The sequence below is a fragment of the Populus euphratica genome, unplaced genomic scaffold (assembly GCF_000495115.2).
Source record: "Populus euphratica unplaced genomic scaffold, PopEup_1.0 scaffold86.1, whole genome shotgun sequence".
NCBI lineage: Eukaryota > Viridiplantae > Streptophyta > Magnoliopsida > Malpighiales > Salicaceae > Populus > Populus euphratica.
The window spans coordinates 1045680-1063299 of record NW_011499880.1 but is presented as its reverse complement, the minus strand read 5'-3'; the positions used below and the strand labels follow the sequence as shown (position 1 = coordinate 1063299).

The 17620-nt window shown below is 28.9% G+C and overlaps 1 protein-coding gene and 1 long non-coding RNA gene across 2 annotated transcripts; both read right to left on the bottom strand.

Moving 5' to 3' along the window:
* Window positions 1-2291: 2291 nt before the first annotated feature.
* On the bottom strand, window positions 2292-6146 carry PSKR2 (phytosylfokine-alpha receptor 2). Its single transcript, XM_011031277.1, is given in 2 exon segments — window positions 2292-2320; window positions 2323-6146. Coding segments are annotated over 2 exon segments (3150 nt in total). The 5' UTR covers window positions 5444-6146.
* Window positions 6147-11014: 4868 nt separating this feature from the next.
* Window positions 11015-11817, bottom strand: LOC105129229 (uncharacterized). The gene is made up of 2 exons (XR_843033.1): window positions 11783-11817; window positions 11015-11068 (listed from the first exon to the last, which is right to left on the bottom strand). It is a non-coding gene; the product is annotated as an uncharacterized LOC105129229 (long non-coding RNA).
* Window positions 11818-17620: the final 5803 nt, after the last annotated feature.

Below are 17620 nucleotides of genomic sequence, written 5' to 3'. Positions count from 1 at the left end.
GTTGTAAAATAATTTTGGTTTAAATAAAAAAAAAATTGAGTCAAACCAAATTAATATTAGTTGGTTTGAATCAATTTTCAGCTCAGTTCAATTAAATAACTTTAAAAAATTAATTTTAATTTGATTCAAAATAAAATGTCCACCACAACTTAGCAGGACTTTACCTAAAAATAAATATAAAAGAGAAAACTTGTAATGTCACGTCACGTTTCCATATTTTTATTTGACATCCTCCACGAAATAATTTTATCTTAAGACAACAATTTGTTACGAAGATCAAGCATATAATCGAAATAATATATATATATATGAACAGAAAAGGAAGAGGGAAAAGAAGGAAGGAAAGATATGAGATGTAAGAAAACCTTTTGTGCAAGATGACAAATAGAAATGAAGATGCTAGCTGGGAAGGTTCAATTTGAAAGTTGAAACATGCTATCGCAATTTGCATGGGGAGAGATTTGCGGAGCTTGAAAGCTCGAGGAAGAAGGTGACAGAAAAGGATGTTTACCGAACACCACTCAATTATCAATCTCAATCTACAAACATTTGTTACTGCTGCTTTGAAAGGATCTTACATGTGAAATATAGCAGGAATCAATAATGTTCTACCAACACCGCCTGATGATTCTTGTGATTTCAAGCTTGTCACTACTCAGCACGCCTACTAACTTTTAGCCTGTTTATTTTTTTTCTTCAATTGTTTTCACTCACTTAGACTAATTTTTATAAATTTTAAAATTAAAGTTTTTAGTAGCCATTAATATTAATAATTACAAGGCTTGAACCTTAGATTATAAAAAAAAACAAACTTTTTGATCTCAAATTTTGACCACTAAACCATTTACTAGTTAGTATTTTGTTTCTCTCTTTTCATTATATTAGTCTTGACCTACGATCTCATACTTTTTGTTCTTTTGGTTTTTTTTTAGAAAAAAGACTAACACAATTTAATAAAAAATTTAATGATATAATATAGAATAAAAAAATATTTGAAAAATAATATACTTGATACTAGGAACTTATGCTGGAAAGGTAAGGAACCAAGAAGGATACAACCGTTAGTTTTTATTGGCAGTTTATTAATTCAACCGTGATTTGTATTATTCCCAATTAAAAGCCATTTTCTGGAGTCCAAAATATAATTATTGCCAATTTAAGAAAGCAAAGATTTCAGGGATAAACTAAATTTTGAAAATTGATTAGTGTATTTGACATCACCAATAGATGATGCTTTCCAATCTGGCGGGGGTTTCTTCAGCAATCTATTCTAACAAAGTAAAAAAAACAAAGGTAGGTAACCTTGTCAAGTTCTTGTCTCTCAACCTCTACTGTCAACTTATCGATATCTACTTGACACCCAAGCAAGAACAAAACACATAAAAAGCATCTTTGTGATTGCATTTAATATATATATATATAGGCTCTACATCAATCGAGCTAAATTCTAGTCATGCTTTTTTATGGGAAGGGACAAATAATCCAATCCTCTCTTTCACATCCTTTCTTTCAAAAAAGAAATTGCTACAAAGAGTGACCATTTAGCTTGCCTCTTGAAGCTTCTCTATTCGAGAAACTTGGAGGCTACCAAGCCCGATGGGGTTAACTAGTATCTCTGTTTCTTTCTACATAAATGCATGTTCTGACTGCGTACGTACAAGCAAAAAAAGTAATTCCCCTGCTCATGCAGATTTCCAGGATTTGCCTTCCTTTTGAATGGCATGGTGAAAGCCAATGAAGGATGTTAGACATGACAATAATGCATAAACCACGAGTTCAAATATGAGAAACTCAGAAAAGGAGATGCATTAAAAACCACGAACAGTTCAATTATGAGAAACTCAGAAAAGGAGATGCATTTGTCAGCTGATAGTGGTTGCTCAATATGAGAATAGATGAGACACAACAATAACTAGTAGATGGGCAGTCTCCATTGTCTGCAGAATATTTTCTCATCTTTCCATTTCATCCTTCAATTACTATAATTGGGTTGGTTGACTGAGTTTTACAAGCACAAGGGTAAGACCTTGTAGATCCAGTACAAATGAAAATCAATTATTCAAATTCTAAAAGAAACCATATAAATTCATTTACATCGATATGTATAGATCAACGTCAAGGCTTTGATCTTCGCATGGTAGTATAAGGCTCCTAATTCAAGTGGAACAAGAAGATAACTACAAAAATCAAGGCATTTTATAGTATGCATATTCCTATCTGAATAATTGCCAAAAGAGCCTATCTATTTTGAATACAGAGCTAAACCCCGTCACAAAGAACGGTATTATAGCTCATCGTTGAGCACCTTAGAATCCAATACAAGCCACGAAACAACTTCTTCGATAAGGGGTCTCTGCCTTGGATCCTGGTCTAAGCACCTACATGCAATTTCAAGCATTTCAAACAGCTGTTTCTGATTATCTTTGTCCCAAATTGCAGGGTCTATAATCTCTGCCTCCCTTTTCTCGGACTTCATCTGAAACACCCAAGAAACCAAATCCCTGCAGTTTTTTCCTTTGCAAACTTCCACAGGCCTTCTGCCAGTGAGAAGCTCAAGAAGAACAACACCAAAACTGTAAACAGCACCCCTGCATGTTGCCATCAATGTTTGGCTATATTCAGGAGGTATATAACCTAATGTGCCAACCAAATCTGTTGTTACATGAGTGTCGTATGGTCGAAGTAGCCTTGAAAGACCAAAATCAGCCAAATGAGCTTCAAAATTTTCATCTAGAAGTATGTTGCTTGATTTCACATCTCGGTGAACTATATGTGGTTCGCAAACTTTGTGCAGATATGCTAACCCACAAGCTGCTCCTTGAGCTATCTTGAGTCTCACCTCCCATTTAAGTACTGAGGTCCCATCAACAGATTCATGCAGCCAATAATCCAAGCTTCCATTTTCCATGTACGAGTAAATCAATAATCTGTCATTACCATGCCTACAATAACCTTGAAGAGAAACAAGGTTTTTGTGTTGGGCCCTCGACAGAGCTTCCACTTCAGCCTGAAATTCACGTTCCATCTGGCCACAGTCTCCAGAAAGCCTCTTGATTGCAGCTTTTGTACCGTTGGGAAGGTTGGCCTTGTAAACCAGGCCGAATCCACCACAACCAATGATGTTTGCTTGGTTGAAGTTATTTGTTGATTTCAACAAATCTGCAACTGAGAGTTCTTTGCAATCTGAATTCTGAAAAAGCACCAACTTGGAGGACCTGAGAGCTTCAGATAACCTGTGTGGCAGACTTCCTTCCTCCTCCAAATCACCAATGGGATCCCCCACGTTCCTCCTTGACATCTTATGCAAAACAATAGCAAGGACCAGCGCAAGCCCAACTCCTATAGTGATTGTTATGCTGAGAATATTGCTTCGACCAAACCTCCTCTCTGAACCAGATGGAATACCCGGCTTCAAGGTATTATTAATGGCATTACAAGGAGAAATTATTACCCCCGAGAGTCCTGGATTACCCTCAAAGCTTGAGCAAGGAAAGCTATAGAACTGTCCTCCAGTGGGAATTTGTCCCCTCAAGTGATTATTAGCCACACTAAACTTTGACAAGAATGTCAGTTTCTCGAGTGATGGGGGGATTGACCCATGCAGATTGTTGGATGAAAAATCTAAAATTTCCAAGTTTTCCATTTGCGAAAAGGAGTTGGGAATAGTGCCAGTTATGTTGTTCCTGCTTAAATCTAAGACATGGAGGTCTTTCAATCTTCCAACTTCAGGTGGAATTGTCCCATTTATTCTGTTGTTGCTCAACAATATTGAAGGTGGGAAGCTTGACGCCTGCTTGTATGGCAAACCACTAGCACTCTGGTTTCGCTTTACATATAGAGGAATGCCAGCAGAAGCAGTAAGATGAGGAGAACAGCTGCTTGCAGAGATGAGGCTCTTTAGGTCAGTCAAACTTTTCGGGATCTCTCCAGTGAGGGAGTTATTTGAGAGGTCCAGGTAAAACAAATTCTCCATCTGGCCAATCCATGAAGGAATATTTCCATCCAAATGATTCCACGACAAATCAAGAACTTCCAACTTCCAGCAACTCAACAGCCAAACGGGGATATGGCCTTTGAGAGCACAATTCCCAAATGCTAAGACCATTAAATTCTGAAAACCACTAACATTCCTGGGAATTTCCTCACCAACGAAGTTCTTTGTGAGGATAAGAGTAGAGAGATTTTGGCAATGCTGTAGCACGGTTAGGGCCCCAGATAAGTCCACAAAACTATTGTTCGACAATGAGAGAAACAAAAGGGATGAGAGCTTAGCATAACTCACAGGGATTTTGCCCGTTAATTCATTCTTAGCCAGGCTCAAAATTTCCAATTCACGGCAGTCAGATAAAGAATTTGGGAGCGGCCCAGAAAAGTGATTAGCGGCAAGATCAAGCGTACAGAGACTAGGCATTCCAGTGAAATTAAGATTGACTGGACCAGTTAAAGAGTTGTTTCTAAGGTCAAGAATGTGAAGTTTTGAGCAGAATGACAGTGTTGAAGGCAATGGTCCAGACAACGTATTTGAGTGTGCATCAAAATGTTCTAGATGTGTAAGGTTGCCAAATGCATTTGGAATATGGCCTGAAAACCGGTTTCCATAAATAACCAGGTTTTTAAGGCTAGAGAGCTTACTCACTTCCTTGCTTAACTGGCCAGAGAAATTGTTGTTGGAGATTGAGAAGTGCTCCAAAGCTAACGTTGAGTATATAAAGTCTGGGAGAGAGCCTGAAAGTGAGTTGGAGTCCAAATGCAATTGCTGGAGAGATTTGCTGCAATTGCACAAGCCTGCGAGATTGCCCACAAGATGGTTCATCGATAAATCAAGAATCTGAATCCCCTTAGAGGAGCTGCAAATTTGAGAAGTGACTGGACCAGTGAATGAATTGTTGCTTATGTTGAATACAACAAGATTTGGATATCCTCCAAGCTCAAATAAGTCTTCCTTGAACAGATTGCTAGAAATATTCAGTGACTGAATGGATATTAAACCAGAAAGCACCCCTGAAACTTGTCCTGATAGCAAGTTGTGGCTCAAATCAAGAACCTCCATCTGCTTCAAGCTTGAGAGCTCCAAAGGCAATCCACCTTGAAGATGATTGCAAGAGAGATCAAGTGATTTCAGCTGGTCTAAATGGCCTAAAGAGCGTGGAATTAACCCTTGAAGACCCTTTTTGGAAAGAATCAGCCTGGTCACTCTCCTGTGAATTGAGCCATTGATATTGCTCCCACATACAACCCCATCCCATTGACAGCAGTCAGCCTTGTTGGACCATGATGTTATGATGGACCCATTTGTGAGGTTTCCAGCAAATTCCTTCAGGGCCAGAGCATCATTTGGATCACAAGATTGAGCTATAGTTTTGAGAACCCAAGATGAACAAAGAAGGCAAGCAAAGAACGCACATCTGAGGAAAATCATTCGAGCAGACTCCACCACCACCATCACTAAAATCAAATCTTAGCCCCAGCTCAAATCAAGGCAAAGACTCCCACGTTGAAGCTGATGATTCTCTTGGCATAAACTGCTTTTAAAGAGAAGAAGCCCAAATAAAGGAACTTGCATATAAAATCCCGAAAAGGCCTCCAGCAAGAAAGTAGATTGCAATTTCCAAATTGCAAATGAAGCAAGAAGAGGTAAAATCAAGAGAAATAACCAATCCCCACTTGAAATCAAATCCCTAGAACTTTAAGAAACCAAGACCCTTGTTGATTAAGTGTTGCCCATTAGAGAAAAGAGAAGGATCACCCCATTTGAAAAACTCCCAATGCAATTCACCTTGGTAAGGATCAAGTTACAACTTGAAAGTGAAGCAATAATACAGGCCATTAAACAAGAAAAAAAATATAGTTATATACATAGATAGTGAGGCCAGTCAAACAAACTCAGATCTCTGACCCCACTGGAAACCAAAACCCTTGACAAAAAAAAAAAAACAAATCAAGTAGTCCCCAAAACCCTGTACTGTTGAACAGCCAATACGCCTTAGTGCGATTGTGAGAGCAAGAAAGTCATTCAAATGAAGCAACTTCAAACACACATCCCAATGCACTATAAGCCAACATAAAGCAACATTTAGAAACTTAAGCAACAATTAACAGTTAAATAAGATCTCAAAATCAAAGCTTTGGAGATGTTTTACTAAGGAAAGAAACTTTACTAGTCCAAAACTAAGATAAGAAACCACTCCAAAGGTTTGAGCAAAGCATTAAGAGATTGTTTCACGGTGACTTTAGTTGTTTTTTAAATAATTTTTAGTGTTAAAATAAAAATTATTAATTTTTTATTTTTTAAAAATAATTTTTAACATCAACCTATAAAATTAATTTAAAAACATTAAAAATATATTAAAATTAATTTAAAAATATTAAAAACATATTAATTTAAAATAAATTAAATTCTTTTAAAAACACCTTTTTTTAAAAAAAAAACCTCAATAGCATTTATAAGTACAGTAACCGAGTTGCCCACAGTGGTCAACATTTCCACAAATGCCTTCAGACCGATTTCAAAATTTGACACGTTTTCTCTCATTAAAGCTAAAGTGGAATTAGGTAACGTAATTTTTAAAATGATTTTGACTTAAAAAATATATTAAAGAATTATTTTTAATATCAATATATTATTAAAATATTTAAAAATATTAAGTTAAAAAAATCTCATTTAAAAAAAAGAAGGGTTGAGACAAACTATAAGAGAAAGCAACAAATAGCATAATCCAGAGATATCGAAAGTACAAAAAAAAACAAAGAAGCGAATCCATTATTTATTGGGGAAAAAATAAAATAAATTACAGACACATACATACATTTGTGAGAAATAGCCGTGTGTATGTGACTTGGAATGAAGACAGAAGAGCTGACCTTCGGAACATGAATGGTTTTTGTTTGATCACTTTGCTCTTGTTTTGTTTTACTTGCCAGTTTTGTCATACCCAGTATTTGTCTCCAGCTGAGAAAAATAAATGAAATAGTTCTGGTTGGCAAGTTTGATGCTTTGATTTTAAGGGGTTGGCTTGCAAATGCTCATGCTGCCATGGGAGGATTGAAGATTAGAATTTGGAAGTCAAGTTCCACATTTGAAATATGCGTTTGGAACCGAACACCCCCATGTCTCAATCATATGTGTAAATTTTTTTAATTTGATGAGTGTTAGGTAATACAGTAAAAATTGTGTTTTTTAAAATTTTAATTTTTAAAAAATTATTTTTATATATTTTTGGATTATTTTGATATGTTGATGTTAAAAGTAATTTTTTAAAATAAAAAAATATTTTTTTATAAATTTTCAAGTAAAAAACATTTTAAAAAATAATGATTATGAATACTTACTTAAAATTCTACATGGAAAAAAGTTTTTAATAAATGATTTTTTCACATCTTGTATCAATTCCAAAAAATATATGTATACATTTCCTTTTAATTTTTTTAATTAGTGAGTTTTCAAGAAAGAACTAATGTAACATCCTTAAATAGTTTTACCATTCAATATTACATCACGTGTAATTATCACAAGAATTTTTTTTATTTTATATTTAATAATATAACAATTCTGATCCAAAATCAGTAAACATCTATATACCAAGTTACTAATATTTTCACTTTAATCCACCATTTCAAATTATTCAATCTCAATTTTGATTTCGTCATCTAGGTGTTAAAGTAATTCAAATTAACAAAAAAATATCTATATAAAAAGAAAAGAGATTAGGTTTCATTAATCACAATATTATGAAGTGTTACTTTAACCTAAATATAAATATAAATATATTATATATAAACTAAACTAAAAATATTATTTTTAATATTTCTTCTTAAACTCACGATGTAGTAGCTACAATTATTGAGATTTTTGCCAACTAGAAAATAAAAACTAAAAATAAAATGTAACTTGGTAAAGAAATCTACAAAAAAAAAAAGAAATAAAAAGCAGAGTAATGGTGTCATGTTTAAAATGATGACTAGTAAAATAATAATTAATTTTATTGTGCTTAGTTTTTTCATAAAAAATCAAGTTGTGAGTAATCTAAATAAAAATCTAATTGTTACAATACATAAGCATGGTGGTCAAGTGGTAAAGACTTGAGACTAAGGGGTTTGTTCTCTCTGTGGTCTCAGGTTCGAATCCTTGATTGCTCATATGATGGTCACTGGAAGCTTACATGGTCGTTAACTTTAGAGCCCGTGGGATTAGTCGTGGTGCGCGCAAGCTGGCCCAGACACCCACATTAATAAAAAAAAAAAAAAGATTAGAATTTGGAAGTCAAGTTCCATATTTGAAATATGCGTTTGGAACCGAACACCCCCATGTCTCAATCATACGTGGAAATTTTTTTAATTTGATGAGTGTTAGGTAATACAGTAAAAATTGTGTTTTTTAAAATTTTAATTTTTAAAAAATTATTTTTATATATTTTTGGATTATTTTGATATGTTGATGTTAAAAGTAATTTTTTAAAATAAAAAAAAATATTTTTTTATAAATTTTCAAATGAAAAACATTTTAAAAAATAATGATTACCATATTCTTAAATACTTACTTAAAATTCTACATGGAAAAAAGTTTTTAATAAATGATTTTTCCACATCTTGTATCAATTCCAAAAAATATATGTATACATTTCCTTTTAATTTTTTTAATTAGTGAGTTTTCAAGAAAGAACTAATGTAACATCCTTAAATAGTTTTACCATTCAATATTATTTCACATGTAATTATCACAAGAATTTTTTTTTATTTTATATTTAACAATATAACAATTCTAATCCAAAATTAATAAACATCTCCCTGCATAACAATGTACCAAGTTACTAATATTTTCACTTCAATCCACCATTTCACATTATTCAATCTCAATTTTGATCCCGCCATCCGGTTGTTAAAGTAATTCAAATTAACAAAAAAAAAAACATAAAAAGAAAAGAGATTAGGGTTTCATTAATCACGATATTATGAAGTGTTACTTTAACCTAAATATAAATATAAATATATTATATATAAACTAAACTAAAATTATTATTTTTAATATTTTTTTTCAAACTCACGATGCGGTAGCCACAAATATTGAGATTTTTACCAACTAGAAAATAAAAACTAAAAATAAAATGTAACTTGGTAAAGAAATCTACAAAAAAAAAGAAACAAAAAACAGAATAATGATGTCATGTTTAAGATGATGACTAGTAAAATAACAATTAATCTCATTATGTTTAGTTTGTTCATAAAAAATCAAGTTGTGAGTAATTTAAATAAAAATCTAATTGTTACAATACATAGAAATAAGATTAAAAATAAAAACTTTCATGTCTGTAAGTAACCAGTATAATTAAAAAAAAATTATAATAAACATTATAATACAATATTTTATTTCAATTGAAAATTAAAAATTATTACTTCTAGGTGTTCCTCTCATTTTGATTTTATTTTTAAAATGATGTTTTATTGTTTTTTTGTATTAATATCTTTCTATTACGTTATGTTTTTGCCTCACTCATTTTTTTACATGATACTTTTAAGATTCTTAATTAAAGACTTTCATATTTTTAAGACTTTCTATCAATATTTTCTTTTATCTAAGTTGAACCTTTAAAAAAAAACTCTCATTTTGTAAAAAAATTAAATTTTTATTTTGAGTGATTTTGTAAGAAATTTTTGTTGAAAAATCAAAATAATATGATTGTGGAATTGCTACAAAAAAATAGTTTTATTACAAAATTGAGACTATCATAATAGTAAATTTGATGTTCTTTTCAAAAACAAATAGCAAGTAACCATTTCAAACATAAAATTAAAAATAAAAGGTAAGGTCTCACGGAAATTCTATGATACTCAAATTGTAATTACAAATATTTAGTGAGCTAAACATAAGAAAAATAGAGAAATAAAAGAGAGGAATTCCTATCATTTTTTTAATGAGAACGAATGTGATTTTTTATTTTTTGTTTTTATATCCCTTTTCCATTTATTTCTCTTCTAATACTATAAAAATAACTTGAATATCATAGAATTTTTCGGTTCTTAACTCCGTATATAAAAATTTAGCAAATTAGCATTGTCGACAAGGACGTGAAGGGACGCTCTCTCCCTGTGGATGGGGAACCAAAATACAGAAACATGGAAAAGTGAGCAAAGCAAGTCAAAGTGCAGACTCTTCTTCATACACGAGGAGCGGCGGTGGCCGGAGGTCACGGGCTGCTGCTCTGCTGCCATGATTCAATTGTCAACATATTGCTTTGCAACTGGCTTGTTGGGTCAACTACTCAACCTGCTTTGCATGTGAATTCACCTAACTCACTTAGCTTTTCCACTAAGTTATATGTTAAAAACAAAATTATTATAATGGATAAATACCTAAATTTATCAAAAAAAGATATCATATATTTTTTTAGATTAATATAAATATTTAAATCAATTTATATATATTTTAATTTATTTTATGAACCTTTAAATTAATAATTATATAAATTTTTAGTGTTTCTAAATTTTATAAGACTTGAATTAGTAATATTTAAAAAATAAATTCGGAATCTAATCAATTAAGCTATATTACTCAGAATTAAAAATAATATTATAAAATACTCTAACAGACATGGAAAAATTACGGTAGCTCTCCCACACTTTTCACTTTCCCATCTTTAATATATTATATTATTATATTATAATTATATTATATTATATACTAAAAATTAAATAAAATACTAAATTGTTTTTTTTTAATTTTTTTGTTTTTTTCTTTTAATAAAACTTTTTTGTTTGATCTCGGGTTTGATGAATTAGCCTAATTTAACGAGTTAACTCGGATTTTTTTCTTTTTAATTAATTTTTTCATTTAGTCTAGTTTGTTAATGTTAAATTTCTTTATATTTAATTGTCAGACTTTCATCACACGTATTTCGGGCTTGACAGGTTAACTTGGTTTGATAGGTTAACCCAGTTAATTTTAGGTAAACCCATCACACGTATTCCGGGCTTGACAGGTTAACCCAGTTAATTTTAGGTAAACCCGTCAATTATTTTATTCTATTTAGTTATCAAACTTTCATTATACGAATCCCAGGTTTGAAGAGTTAACCTAGTTAATTCAGTTTTTTTTTCTTCATTAGTTTTTTCTTCCTAATGGTTTTTTTCTTTGTTTTTTTAATTAATCTATTTAATTATTATACTTTTATAACACGACCTTATAGCTAGACTCACATCTAATGCTCCAGGGCCCGGTGTTGCAGTCAGACTCACTTAAACTTAAGTAATGTAAGTTTAATGTTATTATTAATATTATAAATAGTATTCTTAGGTCAAACATTTCAGCTAGACCCAAGACTTTTGAGTATATCTTTACAGAAAGACCTAACACTTTTAGATCTTAGCTTTTTTTATATATATTTTTTATTCAAGAAAAAAATTAACTCGTGGCGTATGTTTTTGTTTTTTTCTTTTTCTTTTTTTTTAAAGCTTTTTACTGTGAAAGCATGGTGCAATTCACAGTGAAAAAGCGTATACCTTTAGTTTATTTTTTTTTATTTATAGTTTTTTAATATTAAATTTTTTCTATTTAATTATTAAACTTTCATGACACAGATCCTAGGTTTGATGGTTTAACCCAATTGATTTATATTTTTTTCTTTTTCATTAGTTTTTTCCTTCATGTAGGTATTTTTCTCTTTGCTTTTTCCTTTTTAATTATTTTTTTAAATTAGTTCATTAATATTAATTTTTTTTCTATTTAATTATCACACTTTCACGATACGAATCTCATGTTTGACGGGTTGACCTGATTTGGCGAGTTAACTCAATTGATTCTGAATTTTTTTCTTTTTTATCATTATTTTTTTCTTTTTGTTGGTTTTTTCTTTGTTTTTTTAATTAATCTATTTAATTATCATACTTTTATGACATCACCTTACAGCCAGACCTACATCCAATGTTATTGGGTCTGGTATTGCAGCCAAACCCACTTAAACTTTGGTCATGCAAGTTTAATGTTGTTATTAATATTATAAATATTATTCTCAGGTCAAACGTTGTAGCTAAACCCAAAACTCTTGGGTGTAGCTTTGCAAAAAAATCTAATACTTCTAAATTTTAATTTTTTTAATATCTTTTATGCAAAACAAGTTAACCTGCAGCATCGCGCGGGTCATATAACTAGTCTATTTACAATAGCATGTTGTAGCACATTGTAAGATACTTGAATATATAATTATTAGATTTAATTCAATATCTAATCTAAAAAGAAATTTAAGTTATTAAGTCAATTTGCAGAATTAAATAAATTTATTATTTTATTTAAAATAAATCATTTCATTATTTTATTTTTTTAAAATTAAATTTAACTTAATCAATTAAATCATGAGTTAATCTAACTAAATCAATTAATTTAATTGAGTCAATATCAAAACAATTTTCACGTAAAACCTGCCTTTGAGTTAAAAGTTTTCCAAGTCATTTAGTAGGAGGTTGTGCCTTGTTCAACAGTAATAGTAAAAGCAAACTCCGTAGTGTCGTCTCGAGAATCATGGATACATGTGATTTTGGGATACGGTTGAACCATAAGGAAAAAAGGTGTTTATTTATTATGAAAATCTCCCGTCGAAAACGTTATTGCATTTGAAATTGAGGTGTAATGATCAAAGTTTTGTTCACATCCTTTATAGAGCATTTCATTGGTTCGTCCTTTATCACATATATTACTTTTCATTTTGGTCGGATCAAATTCAATAATTTAGGTTTTAGATTTTTTTTATTTCTTTAAAAATTATTGATATTATCTAGATATTATTTTTTTAATATAAAAAAACACAACTTATATAATGAGAAGGAAACAACTTCAAAATTTTTTTTGAAACCAAGTAAATATTAAAAAATAAAATTTAAAAAATTAATTTAAAAAAGAATAAAAAGTTGATTCACAATTGTTTGTCAAACCCTCAACTTAAATCTTGTAATCATGATAACTCTATATAAAAATTAAAAAAAAATTATAAAATTAAATTTTCAAATCAATCTAAGGCTGAAGGGAAAAATTAAAGGAAAAAAATTAATTTAAAGAAAAAGTGAAGAAAAAATAAGAACCAATTCAATTCGAGATAACCTGTTAAACCTACAATCCAAATCAAGAGATCAAAATAATTTCATAAAAAAAAATAAAAACAAATTATGAAAAGAAAATCCTTAATAAATTCAACGTTGAAGAGTGAAATTAAAAAAAAATAGAAAAGAAAATAGAAAAATACAAAAGTGAATTTGAGCTAATTTTTTAAATTTATGACCTAGGTCAAAAGACTGGTATTACCTCATATAAGCAAATCATAAAAAAATCATGAAGTTCACTTTCCAATCAACCTAATGTTGATGAATGAAATTAAACAAAAAAAATTTAATTTTAAAAAATAAAACAAATAACAATAAAAAAATAAAATTCAAATTTGATATAAAAATAAAAAGACAAGACACATTGCTATTCTGGAGAGAATTTTTAAAAAGAATAAAGGGAGAGAGGAAAAGAGAAAAAAAATAAAAAATAAAAATGAAAATACATGTGCCTCGAACATCCACACGCGTCACTTCACCAACAAATCCTTATCGAGACACTTCCAACTTCACCAAGAAAAAGGGCATTTTAGCATTGGTGTAAGTTGCATGCGCCTTCAAAGCACGATGACTTTCTTTATACATGTCAACCTCCTTGTCATTGTTTAAAAATGAAAATACATGTGCCTCGAACATCCACACGCGTCACTTCACCAACAAATCTTTATCGAGACACTTCCAACTTCACCAAGAAAAAGGGCATTTTAGCATTGGTGTAAGTTGCATGCGCCTTTAAAGCACGATGACTTTCTTTACACATGTCAACCTCTTTGCCATTGTTTGTTATTTCAATCTTTGTAATTATTTTTAATTTCAAATTTGATCTTTTAATTTTTAATTGTGTTGAATCAATAAAATTAAAGTTTATTTTGTAAAATCAAATATCAATCACATATTATAATTTTTTTTCGGTCTTTGTGAGATACCATATCAAGGCAACTAAAAAACACTATTAAATATTATCTCAAATAAATTCAATGTAAAAAGATCAAAATAAAAAATAAAATTAGAAAAAAATAATGGTGTTGATCTTTTAATTGCTTGTGCAATTAAGTCCTTGATTCTTTCAAGAAAAATGGGCTAAATACTTGTTTATTGTTAAAATTTGATTCTCACAACCTTAATTATTTTAAATCAATAAAATTTCATTTAATTTCATCAAACCTAGTGATATAATGTTTTTTTCAATACCTCAAGATCTCATAACCAAAGTAACTAAAACAAACCACCAAGTTAAATTCCAAATAAACATAACTAAGTTCAATTTCAAATAAACACAATTTTAAAGAGAATAAATATAAAGACCAAAATTAAAAAAGCCAAAAAACCAAGGAAAAGAAAAAAAAGAAGAAAATACACTAAAACACTGTTAAAATCCAAAATGACATTGAAATCACCACTCTCTAGTTTTGTTTTAATAATTTTTCAAATAAAACAATTACCTAACTACTATATAACCTTAATAAACTTGATTAAATAATATGTTTGTTTGGTCTTGACTTAAAATTAAAGTTTAAATAAGATCTTGATTAATTAATAAATTTTCATGGTCCTAGTAATATTAATTTATAAAGATTTAACTGTAATAAGTTGCAAGTAAAACATTATTACATATGGATTCTTATGGATTTTAAAAATTATATGGTGAATTCGTATGTATGAATTAATAAACTCTTATAAATCATTAAATTTATTGAAATCATCAATTCAATGAGTTATTGTAAAAATTAGTGAAATGTGCAACAACTTTATAATAGTTTTGAGAAATTATTAGGTGAATATGATTCACCATCTACAATCATGATTAAACTCTTACATATCATCAAACTTGCAAAAAATATCAAATTACACCCTTCCCATCAAAATAAACAAATAAAAATTTCCCAACTTATTTTATGATAATGGATAAAGCTGCAAAATTTAGCATAGATTCCACCACCAACAACCAGAAGCTATTTGTGGAATACACGACCTTACTGCCAGCAGGAAAAAAGGCACTACAAGAAGCTACAATATAATCTTATAGGATCCTCGCTGCCACTAGTTAGTGTATGTTTGAGAGTGTATTTTTAAAATATTTTTAAAAAAGTTTAAATTTTATTTTAAATTAATATATTTTTAATACTTTTAAATTATTTGGATATATTAATTTTAAAAATAATTTTTTAAAAATAAAAAAATTATTAACATACTTTTCTAAATGACAAACATTTTAAAAAACAACCATAATTATATTTCTAAACACGCATTTAAACATAACCATTAAATATAGAGAAGGTTTTTTTTTGTTTTTAATAATAATAGTTGTTAAAACTAATATACATGTATTTTTACTAATCTTTCAAGATATTAAAATTAAAAATCAAATAAATCTTCACTTAGTCTAAAATTTATAAATTAAATTAATAATTTTTTAAAAATAAATTTAAAGTTGATAAACTCAACTACTCCACTCATGGTTATAGAATTTCTTACAAGGTAGGTATACTGTAAAAAATTTCCATTATGTAAATGGTAAATTTTTTTCATAAAGTTCTATGTTTATTATGATATTTTGGCTGGTTACTCCATGGGTTTTTTTACTTTTTTATTTTATTTTATTTTTGGTGCTAGATCATTAGTGATGATAAAATATTTCTTGGTAAGCTTGCAGAAACCGAGGCATTTCATGATACTCCATTGATGGCATCGTGCACCGTTTCAACTATAATGATTGCCAGTTTCCATGCCTTTTACAGCGAGCTGAGAGTTGACATTTTTCATAAAAGGATTAAAAAGATTGTCCACCTTCTATCATGTCCTTTTCTTTCTTCTATTTCGTCCATCAGTCACCTTACTTAGGTAAATTATCACGTTTATTTTTTGTTTTTAAAAAGTTTTGTAAACAAATATTTTTTTTATTTTTTAAATTATTTCTATATATATATAGATGTAAAAAATAATTTCTTTAAAAAAATCTAAAAACCAATTGCTAATAGTTTTTGTTACTTTAATTTTTTAGTATTTCGTTATTAAAAATATTTTAAAAAATAATTATTATTACCTTCTCAAACCCCCTCTTTAAATGTGTTTATCAATATAGGGCTAATCTTAAAAATAAAATAAAAAGATTTAGATGGGCCTAGGTTGTATTTACTGAAATGGGTCATGAGCCTCCATTTCTTATTGGTTGGAATCTAGTGGTTTGTTTGGCTATTGTTTTATTATCCTCTACGTTTCTTTTTACCTTCTAAACAGAGGACGTTCCTTTGACCCAGACTGAATCATGATTACGAAACTCGCATGCAAGACACAGTAAGATTCACAAAAGAATTCGAGAAAATATAATAAAATATTCAACCAAAGCCTACAGGAATTACGGAAATTGAAGGCATTAAGTTCTGTGCTAAAAGATCATAAAGCCACGTTGAGAAGGCAATGGAAACCATATTTTTAGAGCTTTTTTATTTGAGGTAATTTTTTAAATAATTTTTTATATTAAAATATATATTAATAATTTATTTATTTTTTAAAAAACATTTTTGATATTAATATATAAAAATAATTTAAAAATACTAAAAATATATTAATTTAAAATAAAAAAAATAAAAAAAATTAATTTTTTTTAAAAATATTTTTAAAATGTAGACACAAAGTACACAAATATGATAATTAATGGCGCATTCCCGCAATGAGTAATTTCTATGTAAAAGGGTTGGTTCAAGTTAATCATAATTCTCAAATATTATACTATTAATCATTATGGATAATTATACTATTAACAACAAATTATGATTAATAGAAAAATTAAATGCAAGATGACTATGATTAAAAGGGTGTGTTTTTATGATTAATCATTCATTATGGATAATTATACTATTAACAACAAATTAAATTCAATGCAATCCTATAAATGCAAAATGACTATTAAAATAAAAACAGACAACATTCATCCTCCATGACTCTTTTATAAATAAAAAAATTATAAATAAAAATTAAATAAGCATACATTTATCCTCCAACAAAGTTATTTTCACATACATTTCAAAATCAAGAATACAGAGCTTTCGAATCCTCTTTTAACACTCTATATACATTCAATGGTGTCAAGTTTATAATTAGATTTTATATAAAAACTATTAACAAAATATTAATTAAATTAAATAATTATATTAATTAATTACATTTAACAATCAAACATTAGAAGACCAAAACAAATAAAAAATTTAGTCTTAAAAATGTTCGTGATATATAGATAGCAATTGTTTAGCTTAAGTTAAAAGTATGATAACTAAAAATTAAATAACATGTAAGCTTATAAATCAAAATAAATTACTTAAATTTGAATTTGAATTAAAAAAGTTTTTTAGCATGCATATTAAGTATATAGTGAAGTAATCAAAGTTGTAATTGAATAAAAAAAGATCCTAATATATATACTATCATCTACAAAACAAATTATTATACTTATATAAAAGTTATTCAATTAAAACCAATGCAAATATATGACATTTGCTTGTTGGAAATATTTGAATGAGAAAATAAAAATATTGCTGTC